Source organism: Gadus chalcogrammus, chromosome 20 (assembly GCF_026213295.1).
Source record: "Gadus chalcogrammus isolate NIFS_2021 chromosome 20, NIFS_Gcha_1.0, whole genome shotgun sequence".
Lineage (NCBI taxonomy): Eukaryota > Metazoa > Chordata > Actinopteri > Gadiformes > Gadidae > Gadus > Gadus chalcogrammus.
In genome coordinates this window covers 23,791,526-23,812,017 of record NC_079431.1, presented here as the reverse complement: position 1 = coordinate 23,812,017, position 20,492 = coordinate 23,791,526, and the positions used below count along the sequence as shown (strand labels likewise).

Below are 20,492 nucleotides of genomic sequence, written 5' to 3'. Positions count from 1 at the left end.
AGAGGCGCTTGATACGCTCCAGTGGGTCGTAATCCGTGGCAGTACAAACGACCTATACGGTCGTAAAATTTTGCGGACTTGTTGTGTGTAACTTATGGCTCTAGAGTTATGTGGTGAGAAACTGAGAATATATAAATATAAACCACCCAATAAGGTAGTATCTGTTAAAGATAATGTGAAACCATGCTGGGTAAAGGCGGCTGCATGCTTCAGCGTTGGTGTTACGTTGTTGCGCAAAGTTTACTCAAAGCAATTCATGCTCCCTTTTATACGGAAGAGGATTAGGGCCACACATGTAAAAAAAAATTAAGTTCTGACTTTATTCTCAGAATTCTGAGAAAAAAGTCAGAATTCTGACTTTAATCTCAGAATTCTGAGAATAAAGTCAGAATTCTGACATTAATCTCAGAATTCTGACATTAATCTCAGAATTCTGAGATAAAAAGTCAGAATTCTGACATTAATCTCAGAATTCAGAGAAAAAAAGTCAGAATTCTGACTTTAATCTCAGAATTCTGACTTTTTTCTCAGAATTCTGAGATTAAAGTCAGAATTCTGACATTAATCTCAGAATTCTGAGAAAAAAGTCGGAATTCTGACATTAATCTCAGAATTCTGACTTTAATCTCAGAATTCTGAGAAAAAAGTCAGAATTCTGACTTTAAAGTCAGAACTACGGGTATCTGTAAGGACCAACCTCCGTGGGAGAGACACTTTGCTTTATGCAGTAGGAGGAAACCTATGGAAAGCCAAGAAGGCCACAATCCGGCCCTAGAATGGCGCGGTTAAAGTGCAAGAATTCCGTACGGAATCCGTACGGAACTAATAGCCGCGGCTATTAGTCATATTGAGATGGCAGTGTGCGAAATACCCGTCAATATTCGGGGATGCCCTCATCCCCAGATTGTTCTCGATATGCAGTAGCCAGCTAGGCCATAACATTACAATATTTCATGGATGCAAGCAAGCCAAGACAATCAATCTATATCTGTAGCCTACATGACAACACACACACACACACACACAGACACACACACGCACACACGTTAAACACACTGGTAAAGCAATAGGAGCCTGCATTGGCTAAAGTTGTTGGGATGCAAGTTATTTTATAACAGGGAGGGGCAAAGTTGTGCATTACAATGCAAACACGACCATAATTGGCACCGTTCTTGCGCACTCAGAAGAACATGAACTGATTAAATGCCAGGTATATAGCATATCGGAGACGGGCACACAATCAGTGCATTTGCAAATGAGAGCCTGCAGTATGACCGATCGCTAATACGATCAGACAGATAGCCAACATCATTGATCACATATAAGCCCACAACAAGCCCAACATCACCACGGCAGGTGCGCTCTCTCTCGCACATTCACACAATCACTCCAACTTCTCCAACTCCAAGGCAAAGCTGTTTCACTAAGACCACAAACAACCACAACTAACCAGCCTACATATCCACAACAATGCACAACAATCAGTTCTATACATTGCGTCTATCTTCTGTTTCGCGCACATGGCTAATTTGCATACTTGCACAGGACTGTCGGCTCCGCTTGTCAAAAAAATAGAACGTATTTGTGAATAAATGCTTTGAATTCTGAATACTGGACTTGGTGAGCCCTCCCTGTTATAAAATAACGTGCATCCCAACAACTTTAGCCAATGCAGGCTCCTGCTTTACCAGTGTGTTTAACGTGTGTGCGTGTGTGTGTGTGTGTGTTGTCATGTAGGCTATAGATATAGATTGATTGTCTTGGCTTGCTTGCATCCATGAAATATTGTAATGTTATGGCCTAGCTGGCTACTGCATATCGAGAACAATCTGGGATGAGGGCATCCCCGAATATTGACGGGTATTTCGCACACTGCCATCTCAATATATAGCCTAACATATACAAATATATCACTGTACTAAACACAAATGTATTTTCCACTAGCTAGTGGTGGTCATTACATTGTAGTGAAACTAGTAAAGACAACACAGCTTTATGTTACGGCGAAACATGGAGGCACTGCAGCTCTAGTCTCGACAATGCGTTACTTTAGTCTGGTATTTCTCATCACTGATTGGTTAGACAGCCTTCAAACTTAGTGGTCAAGCAAAGAAGAGGGAGGGCTCTTTCTGCATACCTAATAGCCGGAGAGAATAACTAATAGCCGGAGTGAATAACTATAGCCGGAGTGAATGACTAATAGCCGCGGCTATTAGACATTCAAAACCGTACGGAATCCGTACGGAATTCTTGCCAAACCGCACGGAATCCGTGCGGTTTTGCACTTTTACCGGCTTTCCATAGGTTTCCTCCTACTGCATAAAGCAAAGTGTCTCTCCCACGGAGGTTGGTCCTTACAGATACCCGTAGTTCTGACTTTAAAGTCAGAATTCTGACTTTTTTCTCAGAATTCTGAGATTAAAGTCAGAATTCTGAGATTAATGTCAGAATTCTGACTTTTTTTTCAGAATTCTGAGATTAATGTCAGAATTCTGACTTTAATCTCAGAATTCTGAGATTAATGTCAGAATTCTGAGAATAAAGTCAGAATTTAATTTTTTTTTACATGTGTGGCCCTAATCCTCTTCCGTACTTTTAGGTTGCGCGTGCCAAGCAATTTACCGCCAGAACAGTAGGTGGAGTAATATGTGGAGTAAAGTTTTTCGTTGAAGACGACCTCGAGAATGACGTCTTTGTCTGTGGGAGTCGTTGGTTTGTTTATGTGCCAAAGTTTGATGATCTCCTTTCGCGAGTCATCCGATATCTTCCCGACTCTCACCAAAACCGGCCCTTGTCAGGGAGCAGCTGGCAGATTATGTTTTGTCAGATGCTGACGTGTTTCCCCACCGGTACAATGTGCTACGATTGGGTATGCGCACTGACCAATAAATATATATACATTGGTCACTTGGAAGCATGACTTTTGATTCATTAGTTATCATGTTACACAAGTTACCTAATTTGGTTTACGTCAAACTCATTAATTCATATCCATATAACAGTTTATACAACAGCTACTGCCTTGACAGATGAATGAATTATTTAAGTGTAGGACTATAGCCAAAGGCTTTAAGCTATAGCGCATAATGTCCACATAAATTATATGGTAGGCAGCATTATTAGAGAAAAGGGGTTTATTTATCAAATACAGAAAATAGTCCCACCATACACGCACACATTTTTCATTCACTACACACTCACGCTTTCAAATTTCATTCACTGAAAGAGGCTACTGAACTTATGTTTCACACAGAACATGAACACTTATGTTTCACATAGAACGTGAACACAAAACATTACGTAATTAATTCAAATAGGCTAACACTAAAACAAATAAGGCCAGTAGGCCTAATAGAACGAATATCGGGTGACAAGTTCATTAAAATGGCTCACAATCCCGCATCAGCTGTTCGATGTCGCGCATCAAAATAGCACTTTGCCCCTGTGGAAGGGTTCGCATAAAGGGTTCGCATAATTATGTGCCAGATCGTGTGGTAGGTGGCGGTATGAAAACAGGAAATGTTATACTCCAGACAGGAAGTAGTAACCAGACGAGCAGACCAATCACAGCCTTGCAGGCTGCGCGGCTCGCGTAAAAGCTTACGTAAAAAATTACGCAAGTCTAGAAAAATCGCCCGACGCACGCAAGACGTGAGAAGTCGCGCAAGGGGTGCGCAAGGGCGCGCAAGGGCCTCTTGCGCTTGCGCTTACGCTTACGTAACTGAGCATAAATCAGCCTTATGTGGATCTTGAAGTGCGTCGGACGAGCATCGTACAGTTTTCAGACCGTTTCCCGAAAGCATCGTTGGTAACGAACGTCGTGAAAACGCTCGTAGCTAACGAGTGCTCCAGGGTACTCGTAGGACGCTATAAGCATCGTTAGCCTACTATAGAGTGAACTCATTATTGCATGAGGGTGTCTTCATTCATAGAAAGTGAAAACATTCGGGAGATTTATTCTAAAGAGGTCAGACTCCGTGCACAGCCCCGCCTTCCCCAGTGAACCAAGAAACCCCGCGCCGTGACGAACGGGGGATTTGACCCCCTCGGTTTAACACAGGAAACTTGAGATAAAAAGGTGAAATCGCCGGGCGTGCCAAGCTGCGACCAAACCGGCTCGGCAGTGTAGAAAGACCTATAGCCACTTAGCCAGGGTTCGAGTTAGGTGGGAGCCAGTGGGAGCTGAGCTCCCATAGAGAGAGGTCTGGCTCCCATGAAAGCAAACTCAAATATCTATGCAGTTATATTGACGTTAAGTGGATAATAGAACGCCGGTCATTATCGGGAAAATAAGCCCAGACAGGGCGAACCGGACACCGACTCGAAACGGAGGTGCTTCGATAATTTATTATTTATTTTCGATAATGAGCGGCTACTTGCCAAACGAAAAAATAACTTCACAAGGTGTCTTTTTTTACAATTAATTTGTTAACAACTTACCATACTTAGTGTTGATCAGCAGAGAAATAGTTAGCCAAAGACGTTGACGTCGCTTAGCAACCGAAGAAGCTGGCGTTGTTGTGAAGGGCCCATGCAAGTGAACGGAGCGTTCCACGGCATTGAGAAGAGCCGGGTCATAATAGCCCATATTTACGTTCTATATCCCGCCCCCCCCCTCCCCCGTCAAAATTTATTGTGAATAATTGTGGCATTAGTTCATATTTATTTCATAAACGGCAGTAAAAAATAATAATAACGGTGGGCACACAAATAAAAACGGTGGGCATTATAACAAAAACATAAATAAATAATTGCACACCGTATTAAATGTGCTTAATAAAAACATTTGATTTCATTAGCATTTCACAGACCCATAGTATGGATAAGGTGTTTAGTACGGTGAATCACCGTTGCTTCTTTCCCCATAAGACGCTACAGTCAGTAAGACGCTTTCAAGAAAGAAAGTATTGCCCGGTTGCGGTTTCACAAAACGATTGTACCCATTCCGAGTCTAGCTTCAAACTCGTGCATGTTGCAGAAAATGTGCAACAGCGCCCTCTGGGGTCACATATTTCGACGGGTCGCAGAATTCGGTGTAACACCGGTACGGTCGCCCCCCACCGTCAACAACTTTAAGAGACCCCCACAGAGATAGAATCATAACTCGAACCCTGCCTATAGCCTACTTCATCCTGCCCAAAAATATGGGCAGGATCCAAGCTTTCCTAATCGGGTCAGCAATAACCGCGTTTGAATGATAATGTATGAATGGAACGTTGCATTTTTAATGTCTACAAATATTCTATACTAGAGAGCCAATCAATGCAACCGTATGCGGAATCAGATAAAGTCGGCTCTCTTGCTGCGCAAAATATATGTTTAAAAAATCAGCACATTAAGATAAATGTAGGCTAATGTATGTTTGCCTGCGCAAACATTTTCTGGACTGTCCCGTTTTATTTTGGCCATTTTAACATCTTTATTAATAAATTAATTAATAATCTTTATTAATCACCAAACTAAGAACATAAAGGCGCAATGCGTTTTAATAAAAGGCATCCAATACACGGAATGTCCGATGGTGACGCCACTGGGGCTATAGTAGGCGATGCTCGCGTCCTACGAGCACCTACGAGTAGAGTACCCCTGGAGTACTCGGTAGCTAACGAGTACTCAAGGGGTACTCGTAGGTACTCGTTTTAATTCATTTATTAATAAAGATGTTAAAATGGCCAAAATAAAACGCGACAGTCCAGAAAATGTTTGCGCAGGCAGGGCACTCAAAATGTGTGAGAGATGGGGGGATTTGTGCAGACTGTGACATAGGCTACTCATAAAACATAGCCTAAAATAACCCAAAAAAATAATAATTAAACAAAATAATGAATGAAAGAAATGAAAGAAAAAAAAAATCAATGAAAGAAATGAAAAAAAAAAAATAATAATAATGAATGAAGGAAATGAAAAAAAAAATAAAGGCAAAAGGAGCAGGCAAAAGGCTGGGATATGGTGGGGATTGGTCACGTTGACGGGAATGTTTAGTGACATGGGGGGAGGGGGGGGGGTTAAAAAAAAGACGCGATCACTCTTCGGCGTGATTCCAAACCAGCAGCGTAATCCGGGAGGCCGTCCCGAAACGGATCTTCCACGTCCTCGTCCTCGTCCTCGTCCGGTTCACCCAACGCCACCCCAGCCTTGGCTGCAATGTTGTGCAACATTGCTGTCACGCAGATCACAGCGCACGACTTGGCTGGCGCAAACTGGAGCCCTCCACCGGACTTGTGGAGGCATCGGAAGCACAACCTCCACCTGCCGATCGTGCGCTCGACAATGCACCGGGCCAGACGGTGGGCTTCGTTGTACCGTTCCTCGTGGACGTCTCCCGGGTTAGCCACTGGGGTGAACAGGTGAGGCCTAAGCGGATAGCCACTGTCTCCGAGGAGCCGCCACTCTCCCCTGGAGGCTGCAGCTAGCCGTCCGATGGAGGACTCGCGGAACACGAAGGAGTCGTGAGTGCTTCCAGGCCATCTCGCTACGACATCCAGGATGATGCCTTGATGGTCGCACACCACCTGGCAGTTGACAGCGGCATATCAATTCCGACAGATGTAGACATGGCCATCAACGTGGGGTGTGAGAATTGGAATCAAAGTTCCATCCACGACTCCGGCCACTTGTGGGATGCGGAACGACCGAAAAAAGTTCTCTTGGGTCGAACCCATCTCGTCTCTGCTGTGGAAACGGACGTGTCGCGGTACGAGACGAAGGAGGCTGTATGTCACTGCCTGGACCGATCTGCACACTGACGCCTTGCACAGGCCCTGGCCATCTCCTACCACCTGCAGGAAGCTCCCTGTGGCGTAGAATCAGAAGGCGGCCAAGAGCTGCACTTGCGGTGTGCGCGCAAAGCTCCTCCTTGTAGCACGTCTGGGGTCTTGCCTGATCGCCCCAAGCAGCTGTCTGATGGCCTCCATGGGCAGCCTGTAGCGCTGTATGACTGCGCGTTTCTAGAGGCCTTACCCTTTTTCCGGAGGGTCTTTTATAGCCAATCAAATGATCAATCAAGGAAACTTTATGCGGAATCAGATTAAGTCGGCTCTCTTTGCTGTGCAAAGCATGTTTCAGAAATCAGCCCATTAAGATAAATGACAAGCTATTTTTAATTTTTTGTCATATGGAATTATTTCAGGGGGGGAAAATGCCGTGAAACGCACAGTGCATTCAGGATTAGGACTGATATATGTCGGCTTAAGACTAATCAATTGTGTTTTAATGTCTTTAGCATTCATATAATTGCAGTCTATTTTTTTCGTAGGCTACTCTGCTGTTGTCCTTGATGGGGAGATATTTTAACCCTTTTTAACACAATTTTCCTGCGACATTTCTGCGTCTCCCCCTCCTACGGAGCCCATTTCAGCACCGTGTCAGTAGACAGTTACAATCCTACGACGTCGTGAGTGCAGCGAATGCGCGTTCACGTTAAGAGGAGTTTCGGGAAACGCGACAAAGAAATGATCGATGGTTCGAAAGATCCATCGGGAGAATGATCTTACGAGCGAAGATCCATCGATATCGGGAAACGGGGCCCTGCATCTTTAGCCTAAGTGGATCGCAGAGTGGGTCGTACGAGCATCGTACAGTTTTCACACCGTTTCCCGAAAGCATCTTTGGTAACGAACGTCTTGAAAACGCTCGTAGCTAACGAGTGCTCCAGGGTACTCGTAGGACGCTAAGAGCCTCGTTAGCCTACTATAGCCTCAGTGGCGTAACCAGCGGACATTCATTGGATGCGTTTTATTATAACACATTGGTAATGGTGTATCACGTGCGTCTGAGCCTAATGTGGGCCATTATGTTCTTAGTTTGAGAGAGACAGTCCAGGAAATGTTTGAGCAGGCAGGGCACTTAAAATGTGTGAGAGAAAGTGGGGGGGATTTGTGCAGACTGACATAGGCTACTCATAAAACGTAGCCTAAAATAATGTAAAAAAAAATAAAATAAAAAAATTAAAATATTAATTATAAAAATTAAAATAAATGCAAAGGAGCAGGCAAAAGGCTGGGATATGGTTGGGATTGGTCACGTTGACGGGAATGTTTAGTGACATGTGGGAGGGTGGAGGGGGTTAAAAAAAAGTCTCAATCACTCTTCGACATGCATGAAAACCAGCCGCGTAGTTATGAGGGAGGCCGTCCTCACACCGATCTTCCTCGTCGTCATCGTCCTCAATGTCCTCCGGTTCAACCAAAGCTACCCCAGCCTTAGCTGCAATGTTGTGCAACATAGCTGCCTGTCACACATATCACAGCGCATGACTTGGCCGGCGAAAACTGGAGCCCTCCGCTGGACTTGTGAAGGCATCTAAAGCGCAACTTCCACCTCCCGATCGTGCGCTCAGGATACTGATATATATGTCGGCCTAGGCTTAATCAATGTGTTTTAATATCTTTAGCATTCATATTATTGCAATCTATTATTTTCGTAGGCTACTCTGCGGTTGGCCTTGATGGGGAGATATTTTAACCCTTTTTAACCTGCAGAGTTCTTCAGGGAAAGAGGGGTCGAATCCAAAGGAATAGCTTTATTTGTATAAAGTATTTTCGGTATGGTAAACTGATACTCTGAAGTAAAGAGAGATTGAAGATGTATTCTAAGCACGTGCGAGTATTCTCCTAGCTGATCAAAGGCATAAACCCATCTATGTCTATTCGCTGCCGAGAGAGTTCTACCGGCCTCCACGATCTGGAGGCTTTTTATGGACTCAGCAGCGCGGACCGGAAGAATTGTGAGGAACCGGTGTGACGTAATCCTCGGCTTTCCTCGCCTGGTCTGTGGTGCTGCCCTCTGTGGCTAAAGTATCTATTGCAGCCTTCAGTAATGTCCTGCTCCCCTTGTGGCTATGTGTAGTATTTACGGCTAATATGTTTGGTCCTACCCCCTATTGGTTAAGTGAGGGAAATACAGCTGGTGTTCTTAAAATACGTAACAAACCCCATTTTCCTCCGACATTCCTGCGTCTCCCCCTGCGTCATAGCCCGTTTCAGCACCATGTCAGTGGACAGGTAGGCCTACAATCCTACGATCGTCGTGAGTGCAGCGAATGCGCGTTCACGTTAAGAGGAGTTTCGGGAAACGCTCCAAAGAAATTATCGATGGTTCGAAAGATCCATCGAGAGAATGATCTTACGAGCGAAGATCCATCGATATCGGGAAACGGGGCCCTGCACTCATTCGTCGCACTCAAAACAAATAGAAATTGTGTTTGGCGCACATGGCTAATTTGCATACGTGCACAGGACTGGTTGGCTCCGCAAGGCAAATAATGGAACATATCTATCTAGGCCTATCTGTCTATCTACGCGTGTCTAGTTTTAATGTATTGTGTGTTTGTCCAGTCAGACTTGTTCTGTGTGGTCTTGTAGGCTACTGTCCTGTCTGGGCCGAACCACCTAAATGGATTCCCGACGATTTGTGTCGTTTGGTATTAATAAAGACTTCACTAGGCTATCTATCTATCTAGACTATTTAATTAACAATTATTCACCTCATGCTCCGTGAATAGTGGGGAATAGAGGGATAAAAGACAAGAGATATATCCCTTGTCATTTATCCCTCGTCTTGTCGATTAGTTTGTTTATGTGACGATTTCAAAAACTTTTTTGGTTTTGTTTAAAGCATGCTACACGCGATTGGTTGGTTAGATTGGTGGCATGGAGAGCAAATGAAAATGATTCCCGCTTAAATACGAACGTTCCTAGATGTATAAATGTCGCGCAAACCTCCTAGGAATCCCCCAAATACCACAACAGCAGTCAATGGATCAATTATAAACAAATATACTTTATTAGCACAATCACATGCCACTCTGTAAGATTGAGTCTATCACGTATGTGAGAGGGGGAGAAGGAATGGCTCTAAGCCAGGGGGTAGACTGGTGCTACGATATTACCATACTACTATGTCGAGCCCACTTCCGTACACTGCACACCCTGCCCTCACTGGACACACTGCCAACCTGTAAAATGCTGCACACAGCACACACTGAACACTGCACACACTGAACACACGTGAGGGGGGACCAACCTATTCATGCATAATCATCACCACCACACTTGATTAGGGAAAAACCAGGGGCTCGCTGAACCAATAGGGCTAGTATCACGCAGTGCTCGCCATACTACTACCCCCCCTATACGATAGGAATCCCACACATGTAGGATGGACTCACAAGATAAAATATGCTACATCTATATATATATATAAAACCAACAAACAACAAATAGTAAAGTCTAAAATCGTCCGTTCAAACTCGCGCCAAACTAGTCCCTCGAACGGCGAGTTGGAAAACAAACAAACACAAACACTGCTGTGCGACGTGGTGTAGGGTTCCGTCCGTCCTTCGCTGCTCACGGAGGCCGAGCAGGCTAGAAGATCGCCCGGAACGGAGGGTGACTTCTAGGTGGAACAGACAGGACAAAAACAATGCTTCAGGGTGGTGTGGAGTCGACGTTCTCGGAATCCGATTCAGGCAAGCTTACGGCTATGTTACGTCCCTTTCCAACGGGACTGAAGGCCGATATATGCTCTGTTTTAGACGTAACGCGTAAGCACGTAAGATACATAACCCCCCCTTGCGCGGTAAAATATCCCCCCTTACATGCTTAAGTGCGTCGCCCAGAATTCCTGACTATGCAACTAAAACACTACGGCCCTACGCAGCTCGCAAAGGCTGTGATTGGCCAGCTAACCACATCCTTTCAGGAGTCTCACATTTCCGGTTTTACAGCATAATAGCGCCATTTTTAAAAGGCCGTGACAGAAGCGAATGAAGAATTTTGAAGAAGGAGAAGAAGAAAACACAAGAACGAATTATGATAATTATAAATATAAACAAGCCAGCGATTTCCACTTCCACGCCCACAGATTCGTTCGTTGCTCCCCCTACTGTTCTGGCGGAGAATCCCCTTGCAACACGCGCAATCCTTAAGGAACCTTAAAGGAACCGTAAATCAAAACTTGTCTAAAACAAGTCCCTTGTGTAAATTACGTGCTTACATCTCTGCGTCTAAAACGACCCTAAATCGGCCTTAAGAGGCGTTGTCGGGAACCGTAGAACGTCAGAGTGGTCCTTCTTGGTGTGGCGAAGTCTGGTCGTGCAGTAGTCTCCGGTAGTGGTGGGTCCGCGATAATGGTTGCGTCTGCCGGCGTCCAGTGATCGGTACTCCTGTTCTCAGGGTAAGGCGCCCCGAACTCAATGCCTTGGCCCCTTTTATATCCTGGTCCGTCTTAGTCTGTGTACAAGAGAGGGAACGCAACGTATACCCCAACCCACAGTGCCCCTAGGGGCAGGGAATATCGGCTCTACCCAGAGTCTATTGTTCGGTATCTGGGGGGAATCAACTGTCCTTGCCATTGATGCACTTTTCCCCCTAGTCGCCTTCCGCGACATAAATACTCCCGCTTATCATCACTTCAAATCCAAACCACTGTGGATGCACAAGATATCGTCGCTATTGGTGCTGCTTTCCTGTACCTGCGAAGACGCCGGAGGAGGAGGAGAATTTGGGTCCATGAGATCCTTCAAGGTCGTCTTCAGCACGGCGAGTTCCATCGGCTGGTGCAGTAGGCTAGCTGAGATTGGACGAGGGCCGGTTCCATGCTTTTTGAAAATGTTTTCTTCATAAAACGTGCCAGACAGATTTTGTATACATTTTATTCCTTAGTAATTAGCTACATGATTATGCCGTCTTTCAGAACCTTTCATTACCAGCACTAAAGAGAGAAAAAGGAGTTCATCCTCATTGTACCTAGCACTTATAAAAATGCACTTCCGAATGCGTCTCTGTCCCCAGTACATTTCAAACCAAACTGACGCCAATGGGCCTTCCCTAACTGCCTTGGATCAATCGACGGGAAACGTGTAGTTATCAGGGCCCCAAACAACTCAGGGTCCCTATACTACAACTACAAGGGAACCTACTCCATCGTGCTCCTGGCAGTGGTGGATTCACAGTACTGCTTTCGTGTGGTGGATGTGGGCAGCTACGGGAGGACCAGTGATGGTGGTGTCCTGGCCAATTCCATCTTTGGCCAGGCTCTGCAGGACGGCACACTTGGCATACCAGAAGATGCTCTGCTACCAGGTGCTGATCATTTGGGACCGCAGCCATTTGTCTTCGTGGCAGATGAGGCCTTTCCGCTGCGCCGTGCCCTCATGCAGCCTTTTCCGGGGACCCACCTGTATGGCAGCCGCAGGGCTTTCAACTTCAGGTTGTCCCATGCTAGGCTGATCGTTGAGAATACCTTTGGTATTCTCACCTCCCACTGGCGTATGTACAGAGGAGTCATTGGGGTCAGCCCTAGCAATGTGGATGCCTGTGTGAAAGCGACCTGTATCCTGCACAACTTCATCAGGAAAACCACCAGGCCAACAACACAACCACAACCACGACCAGGACCATCTGCAAACCGTGAAGCTGCTGGCCTACAGTGTATTCACAGAGCAGGCAGCAACAACGCCACACGGGAGGCCCTCCGTGTCAGGGAGGCGTATGTCTCCTACTTCTCCAATGAGGGAGCTGTTGGCTGGCAACCTGCAATTAATAATACATTATGTGGTAGCTATCCTATATGTTTGATCATCTCACCTGTATATACATAATTCCCAGTGATCCCAGTGATGCAACAGTCAATGCAATACTCCCCCAAGTGGCTAAAATAACTAAACTAAAGGGTGAACATAGATGGCTCCTACACATTACATTGCATACCACATTATAAACCATGGTAGTTGCAGTCATTTAATGTCCTCAAAGCATAGGCCTATATTTTACAATAACATTGTAGATTTTAAAATAATAAACAGCTTGTTTTTGGAAATATTTATTCAATTTAACAAATCAGCAAATGCTGATAAAAGTGCACATGTGGGAACTTAACAAACAAAGAAACAAACTTGTGTACATGTGAAAGAGAACATCAAAAGAACATTGTAAAATTGAAGTGTGTGTGTGTGTGTGTGCATAGATAAATGGCATGTGAGGGAGATGAAAAAGGTGCAGCTGACAGCACTGCGAGGGAAATAAGCTTACTATAACACCCCTCACAATGTTGTCAGCTGCACCCCGTTCCCCTCATCCCACATGTCAACCTCACGACACTTGGCCTCATACACCATCCTGTACATTTCGAACTTTAGACCCTCTCTAGTCTTAAGAGACAACTTTTTGAAATCCTCTTGGAGGCTTCGAAAGAATAGTGAGTCAGAGTCCTCTGGAGGACTCTGACTCACTACTCGATTGCTAACAGCCTCTATAGCTGTGATGAGCCTCTCCGCATCAAGAGCATCACGAGTCTGGTCTCTGCCTCGTCCTGTCTTTCTCCTGCTCTTTCCTGCTGCCTGCTCCTCGGCCTGTGGTGCTAGTTGGTCAGCGGCCTGTGCTCTCCCTGGTGCCTCCTGGTCCTCGACCGGTGCTCTCCCTGGTGCTGCCTGATTTTCTACCGGTGCCTCCTGGTCCTCGACCGTTGCTCTCCCTGGTCTGTGTCCTCCTCACTCTCAATCACAGGCCCTGCCATGTTGGTCTGGCTATGGCGGTCTTCCATGAATGGATCTATGAAGGCCATTACGCGTGCATACTTCCATGGCTTCCCTCCACCTGCCCCTGCACCACTCCTCCTCCTTTCCTTTTCCCTATTCTTCCTGTAGGTGTCCCCGAGACCCTTCCATTTCTTGATGCACTCATTAACTATTGAACACAAAACAGAAAACACAGCTGTCATTATCATTATATATGTCACTTACAGCAATATATTGTTTCACTTCTTATGTCAAATGACTTATTGTAAGTTGCTTTGGATAAAAGCTAAATGGTCATTTGTCAGCTGTCTATCCTCAATTAAAACACATTGAAGTGACACGTTTGTTCCGTGCATTATTAATTTGCATTATTATGCGTGCATTATTCCTTTGCACAACGTATTATTCCTTTGCACAACGTATGTATTTTCGATATTTGAAAACGATATCGTCCCATTCAGAGCAAGGAATATTAGTATGCTAGGATCTCGGTTAGCAGGCATGTATGGTGCCTATTTTACAATAATATCAAACGTTTCATTAACTCACTCACCAGACCAACCAACCACGCGTGACACCTCCGCCCAGGCCAGAGCCTTGGCGTTTCGATCTCTGAACTGAAAAAGGGTTGGGTCGTACAACACCGGGGGCCCAGTTACAGCCGCGATTAATACTTCAGCCGACATTTTGTTCAGTGAGTGAATAAAGGTAGGTAGGAACCAAAGTGCCTGCCGGTGTTCCCTGGGATCCACGCAAGCGAAGAGCGTCTACATTCCGATTGGCTGTCAGTGTTTGGCCGCTGAAGCGCGTCATAGTAATTTGCATAAAGTTAAAAAGTTTTCAACTTTTTTTGGACGCTCTGGTCGCTCAACTTTGGTCGCTCTTGCCCATAGAAAGTGAATGAATTCCGGCGATTTGGTCGCTCAATACGCTTCTGGTGTGGACGTACAGTAAGGGTCACAGCTTTTGGGAAAAAGGCGTTGGCCACCAAAAATCCAACATGGCAGCCATTTTTTCAAGATGGCCGCTATTTCAGTCAAATGCTCGTTATGTAAATCATTCAAACAGTCATTTTGGCATAACATTTAGTGAAAATACTCTCTTAAGAATGTTTTGGAAAAGAAAACGGTGATTGTCCCTCAAAAATTCTAGATGGCAACCATTTTTCAAGATGGCTGCCATTTCTCTTGAATCCTTACATTAATTCTTCAAATGGTGATGCTATCATCACATTTGGTACAAATATTCTTCAAGGAACATTCTCATGGAAAAGGTGTGTGCTTCTCAAAAATTAAAGATGGCGACCATTTTCAAGATGGCCACCATTTCTGTCAGAGGTCAATGTAATGTGTTAAGGAATAGGTGAGTCAATCTATGAAAAAAAATGGCTTAACCCCCAAAAGATGTATACAAAAGATTTTGTATATTTGGTGTGCTGAATAACATACTAAAAGTATACCAAAATATACCTCCTTGTGGTCCTGCTGTATGATCGATCAAGCACAGCTGTTAGTGTAGATGAGGCTAGACTTGACATGTTTGCCCGAAAGCAGAGGCCATATGAGGCCCTTCTTCCAACAAGAGTAGCTATGCTTCAACACACTAAAAGTGCTGCATATCAGGTAGGCTGCATATAGGGTCAAGCAACCCAGTGTCATCCAGAAGCAGAGTCCTGCTGACTGGTAATGGAAAAAGCTTGGTGAACAATGGGGGTTATTTTACAGGGCACAACCTCTCAATCTCAGGTTTGACAGTCTAACAACCAGAAGGCCTTTGAGCTGGTCAAAATGTGAATAGAACTTTTTTTTTTTCCCAATCATTCCTTTTAACTCAGTCCCAACAGAGTACACTATTAAAGCAACACCTACCTTGAAAAATGAATCTTGAATTTTTGCGATTGCCCTTTTCTAAAAGTGTGGCCTTTAGATTATTTTGCTAACATGCATGTGTGCATCAGTGTACATACTACCAAAAAAGGTCTCCATCTTGAATTTTTTATTGGCCATACAACTTTTTTGAAAAGTGGCCTTAACAGAGGCATATTTTCTGTATCACTATTTGGAAACAGTGGCAATGAACATAGGACAGGAATGGCAGTCATCTTGAAAAATGGTTTCCATCCGGAATTTTTACTGGCCACTTCCCAGTGGCCCTTCCTCTCTGTGGACTGCACCTTGCCGTGGTGGAGAGGCTTGTGTACTCCAATTAACCTGAGAGCTATGCTGGCGGGGATTTTATATCCCTGGCAAGTTTAACTAGGCCGGACAGGTCAAAGTACAGGAGGCAGACAAAGCAGACATTATGACTATTTGACAGAAATGTTGGCCATCTTGAAACTGGTTACCATCCTAAATTTTTGAGTGGCACATACCTTTTTCCAAACGAGTGTTCCTTGAAGAGTATTTCTGCCTAATTGTATGCTTGAATCACCATTTCAACAATTTAAATAATATTCGACAGGAACGGTGGCCATCTTGAATTTTACTGGGACAAGCATCTTTTTCCACTACCATGTCCGTTAGATAGTATTTGTATAAAATATTATGCTTGGATCACTGTTTGAATAATTGATATAATAAGCATCTTGAAAAATGGCCGCCATATTGAATTTTTGAGTGGCCAACAGCTTTTTCTAAAATAGTGGCCCTTAGAGAGTATCTGTGCTAAATTTCATGCTTGTATACCTAAGTCAACGATTTTTTTTACTCATCTGCTCCACTAACACGTCTGTCTACTTCCTCATTCACCACCCACAGACACGCAAACACCTAGCACCGCCACGACTCCGACATGAGCAAGACGGAGCCACAGTGACTCCATGGGCATCACCGAGCTGACAGAACCACGCTGTGACTACAGGCCCCTGCGGGCTCCCGAACCGACATAACGTTCCCCCCGCAGGATCAAACAGGAGGCGTTGACCTAGAGTCCTCCAGGTATCCGGCGGGATGAGCCCGTCCAGGTCGGGGGGGGGTAAGGTTAGGGTAAGATTGAATGAATTGGGTATAACCTTCCACCAGAAAGATTCTCACTCATTGGTTGTTTGTGTTATTGTATTTATTGTAGATGTTACCATGAACCAATCAAAAGAAGAGAGGTTCACATCCACAGTCCACTCACTAGAAAACACAACTAGACAATAACAAACAAATTCTCAATTTTATTGCAACCATATCAGATTAAAAAAGGACACACACACACACACACACACACACACACACACACACACACACACACACACACACACACACACACACACACACACACACACACACACACACACACACACACACACACACACACACACACACACACACACACACACACAGCTACCAGCCAAACATGTACTCCATAGCTTTAGACACAAAGGTATCATCTTTCCTGGGTGTCAGTTTGTCGGCCACAACCTGGAAACAAATCAAACATCAGATACATAATGAGTAGTTGTACTAGTAATGGTAGTTCATGTGTTCAAGCGTAAATGTATGGTAATAAATGTGTTTATGGGTAAGTTTAGGTGTATAAGGGTAAGTGTACCTGGTAGTTGGATGTGTTTAAGGGTAAGTGTATGGTAGTTTAATGTATTTAAGGGCAAGTTTATGGTAGTTAGGTGTCTAAGGGTAAGTGTATGGTAGTTGGATGTGTCCAAGGGCAATTGAAAGTGTGTTGGAGGTGTTTAAGGGTAGTGTATGCTAGTTAATGTGTTTAAGGGTAAGTGTATGGTAGTTAGAGGTGTTTAAGGGTAAGTATACGGCAGTTGGATGTGTTTAAGGGTAAGTGTACCTGGTAGTCACTACTAGAAGCCTTGTAGGCAGCACTCAGCGGCCTCATGGAGGAGCGTGGAGTGGAGGGGAGGAGGGCGGAATGGTTGTGAGAGGATGAGAGGTGGAGAGGGGTGGAGGGGAGCTGATGGGGAGTACACACAGAGCTGGTGGTGGAGGCCCGGTCCAAACCCTCCATCACGCTCTGGAGAGAGCATAGATCACATATTAGAGACGTTAATCCATAGAACAATGGACCTGATTAGTTGCAACGTAATTACACCGCCGTAAAAGTTGCGATAGTTGTATAGTTAGTCAAAGAGGATTTTTGCTATTCCCGAGTCACTCCCGACATTAAAACTAAATTCCAAAGTGAAAACTGTGTCCTGTTCTCTCTGCCTTCACGGAGGATTTAAGGACATTTATTTAGTATAAACTGAGGCTAGAGGCCTCTCTCCAGACCAGGTGCTCCTCTTATGGCGCGTTTCCACCAGCGGGTGCGGGTCGGTTCGGTATACAAAGGTGCGCCGCGGTACGCGTTTCCAACATCAAAAGTGGGCGGGGTCCGGACTGAGCCGTGATGAGCCGTAATCATCTCGAACAAGTTTGAGCTACACACGCCGTCCGTTGATTGGTCGACAGAATAGTCACTTCCAGGCGACAGGGGGATAATAACAAACAAACCCAGTACCCGTGAGGTACTTCTGGATAACGGCGAAAGCTTTGTTTTTGAAAGAAATGTCACTATGGAGGTCACGATGCTTAGGTAGCTGCCGCGGCTTTCCCCATCCGGCTTAATCCCTGCCCTGCCATAAGCGTACTGTCGGGGGTGGAAACGCGAGTCGTCACTGAGCTGGGCCAAACCGCAACGTCACTACTGGGTCAAGGCGTGCTGGGCCGAAGAGGACCTGCCGTTGGAAACGCACCATTAGCCTCCCGTAGGTCTCTAGAAGGGCCCTACACACACACATAGGGAGCGGATATCACCCGCATAATGAGTCATTGGTATGCGCCTGGTTTTTATTCCTTTTTTAGCCTTATGAAGGTCCTCTATCTGAATCTAATCTGAGGGAACACCTTATATTGGGTCTAGTGTCTTCCACTACTCTGTTAATGCACACACATGGTTTATACAGAAATTCTTAAGTTGAATTTACTACCTTTTAATACCATCACGATATTTTTTAATACCAGCACGACTTCAAGAGAGAGAGACCCTAGGAGTTGATTAATCAAGATGTCCAAACGGGACTTGGTCCATAGTTTTTAATCAGGTACAAAGTGGACATAGACAGAGTGCCAGAGAGAGAGTTTTTGTGTCCAGTGTTGAAGTTAAGTTATAATTACCTTGTTAAATATTGTTATCACAGTGTAAAGGTTTTACATGAAAAAGTACCGCGCAGTAACCCGTTACACTCAACACTAGCCGCGTTTACATGGCACAATAGATTTCTAATCGGAATAGATCTATTCCTATCATGCAATCCGAATGTGTATATAGGCCTATGGCGTTTACAAAAGTGGTAAGCTTACGTTCGTATGTCTCTCGCACACAACCGTTAGGTTGGTCTGGACTTATATGATATATGTAAGGGATAATGTTGTAGTACAGAACGCCGGTCATTATCGGGTAAATAAGCACCGAAAGGGCAAACCGTACCGCGATGCGAAGTGGAGGTGTCTTGCTTCGCCCTGAAGGGTATTATTTTCGATAATGACCGGCGACGTTCTATACATTATTACACGGCTCCTTGCCAAAACGAAACCATATCTTCACACGGCGTGTCATTTTACAATTACCATTCGTAGTGTGATCAGTAGAGAAATAGTCCGCCAAAGACGTTGACGTCGCTTAGAAACTGGACACGCTGCGGTTGATAAGTTACCAGACTATTTACGGAGTGCTAAGAAAGACGTGAATCAAGCAAAATATCCACCGTCCTTGACAGCGGTCAAGTTCGGTATGCATAAGTACCGACTGACCAATTCCGAAATACTGCAGCTGCTGATGCCATCTCTCTAAGTTAACCCATTGGCGCGGGATGCTGCGTCGCGCAACATGGCCCCTCCTGCCGGGAGCTGCGTAGCGCAACATTAGCTCTTCTGCCGGCTGCTGCGTGGCGCAGCATTTTGTACACGTGATTGTTTTCATGACGAATGCAGCAAATAACTCACTCTGGTTGGTTAAAATAAACATGAGGTGGGTCTTAAGGCTTTGGTAAAGATCTGGTGACCACCAAAATGCACTTTGGTTGGCTGAAAATCACGTCAATCAATCAGATATACACGTGATTTTCTATCTTTGTTTTTAGCGATACGGCTAGCTGGCGACCGAGAATAGCAATGAACATGGAGGATTTTGATAGCGATGGCAGTGATATTGACATAGAATTCAAGTCTGAGAGCGAGGACGAGAATGATTTTGTGCCGGTTGATCCACTGGATCGGGCACAGAAGTGGGAATTTTTGGACACCGAAGGAGAGGAGGAGGATGACTTTCGGGGATTCCAGGTGGACTGGAGAACCGGTAATTACCAGCCTCGGAAAACAAAGACATTCTCTCGCACACCGGGTGTGAAACAACCGATCCCCTTGGATGCTAGCCCACTCGATGTGTTTTCCAGGATCTTTACCGATCAGCTGTGGGACACGTTATTGACCGAAACGAATCGGTACGCGGAACAGGTACGAGCTCAGACCCCCACGACCTTAAAGTGGACCCCGGTCTCGAAAACAGAAATGAAAACATTCCTCGGGCTGTGTCTTTGCTTTGGAATTTTAAAGCTACCAGCACGCCGCGATTACTGGAGGCAGACTAAGTGGCTCTACCAAACAAACGTCCCCAGGGCAATGTCAAGGGACCGTTTCGACATGATCAGGAGGTTATTATTTATGTTTTGTTTTCTTGTGCTCTCTTCCGAGTTCCATTCTCTTCTCTTAGAAAACGGAATGGCCAGTAATGATAGTGGTGCTATAGCAATTACTAATGGTGATGATGGTTGATAATGAATAAATACAATAATGTTGGTTATAAATACAATAATGGAATAATGAATAAATAGTAGGGGTGTGACGATACACTCAGCTCACGAGACGAGACGAGACACGATATTCGGTTCACGAGAACGAGACGAGACGAGATTTTAAGAAAACTACAATGACAAAATATATGACTGGACCAACAGACTTTTATTTAACCGAGTTGCACATGCATT

General features: G+C 44.9%; 1 protein-coding gene across 4 annotated transcripts in view; it reads right to left on the bottom strand.

Annotated features, from left to right (window-relative positions):
* Positions 1-14,773: 14,773 nt before the first annotated feature.
* The window catches only part of nup35 (nucleoporin 35), a 28,379-nt gene continuing 22,660 nt past the window's right edge, over positions 14,774-20,492 (bottom strand). Inside the window, exons 7-8 of one of the 4 annotated variants that reach the window (XM_056579684.1) lie at positions 17,300-17,482; positions 14,774-16,923 (exon numbers count right to left, since the gene is read on the bottom strand). In XM_056579684.1, coding sequence (XP_056435659.1) covers positions 16,846-16,923; positions 17,300-17,482 — 261 coding nt within the window. In that variant the 3' untranslated portion in view covers positions 14,774-16,845. The remainder of the gene's footprint in view (positions 16,924-17,299; positions 17,483-20,492) is intronic. The other 3 variants (XM_056579683.1, XM_056579686.1, XM_056579685.1) reach the window with 3 other exon arrangements.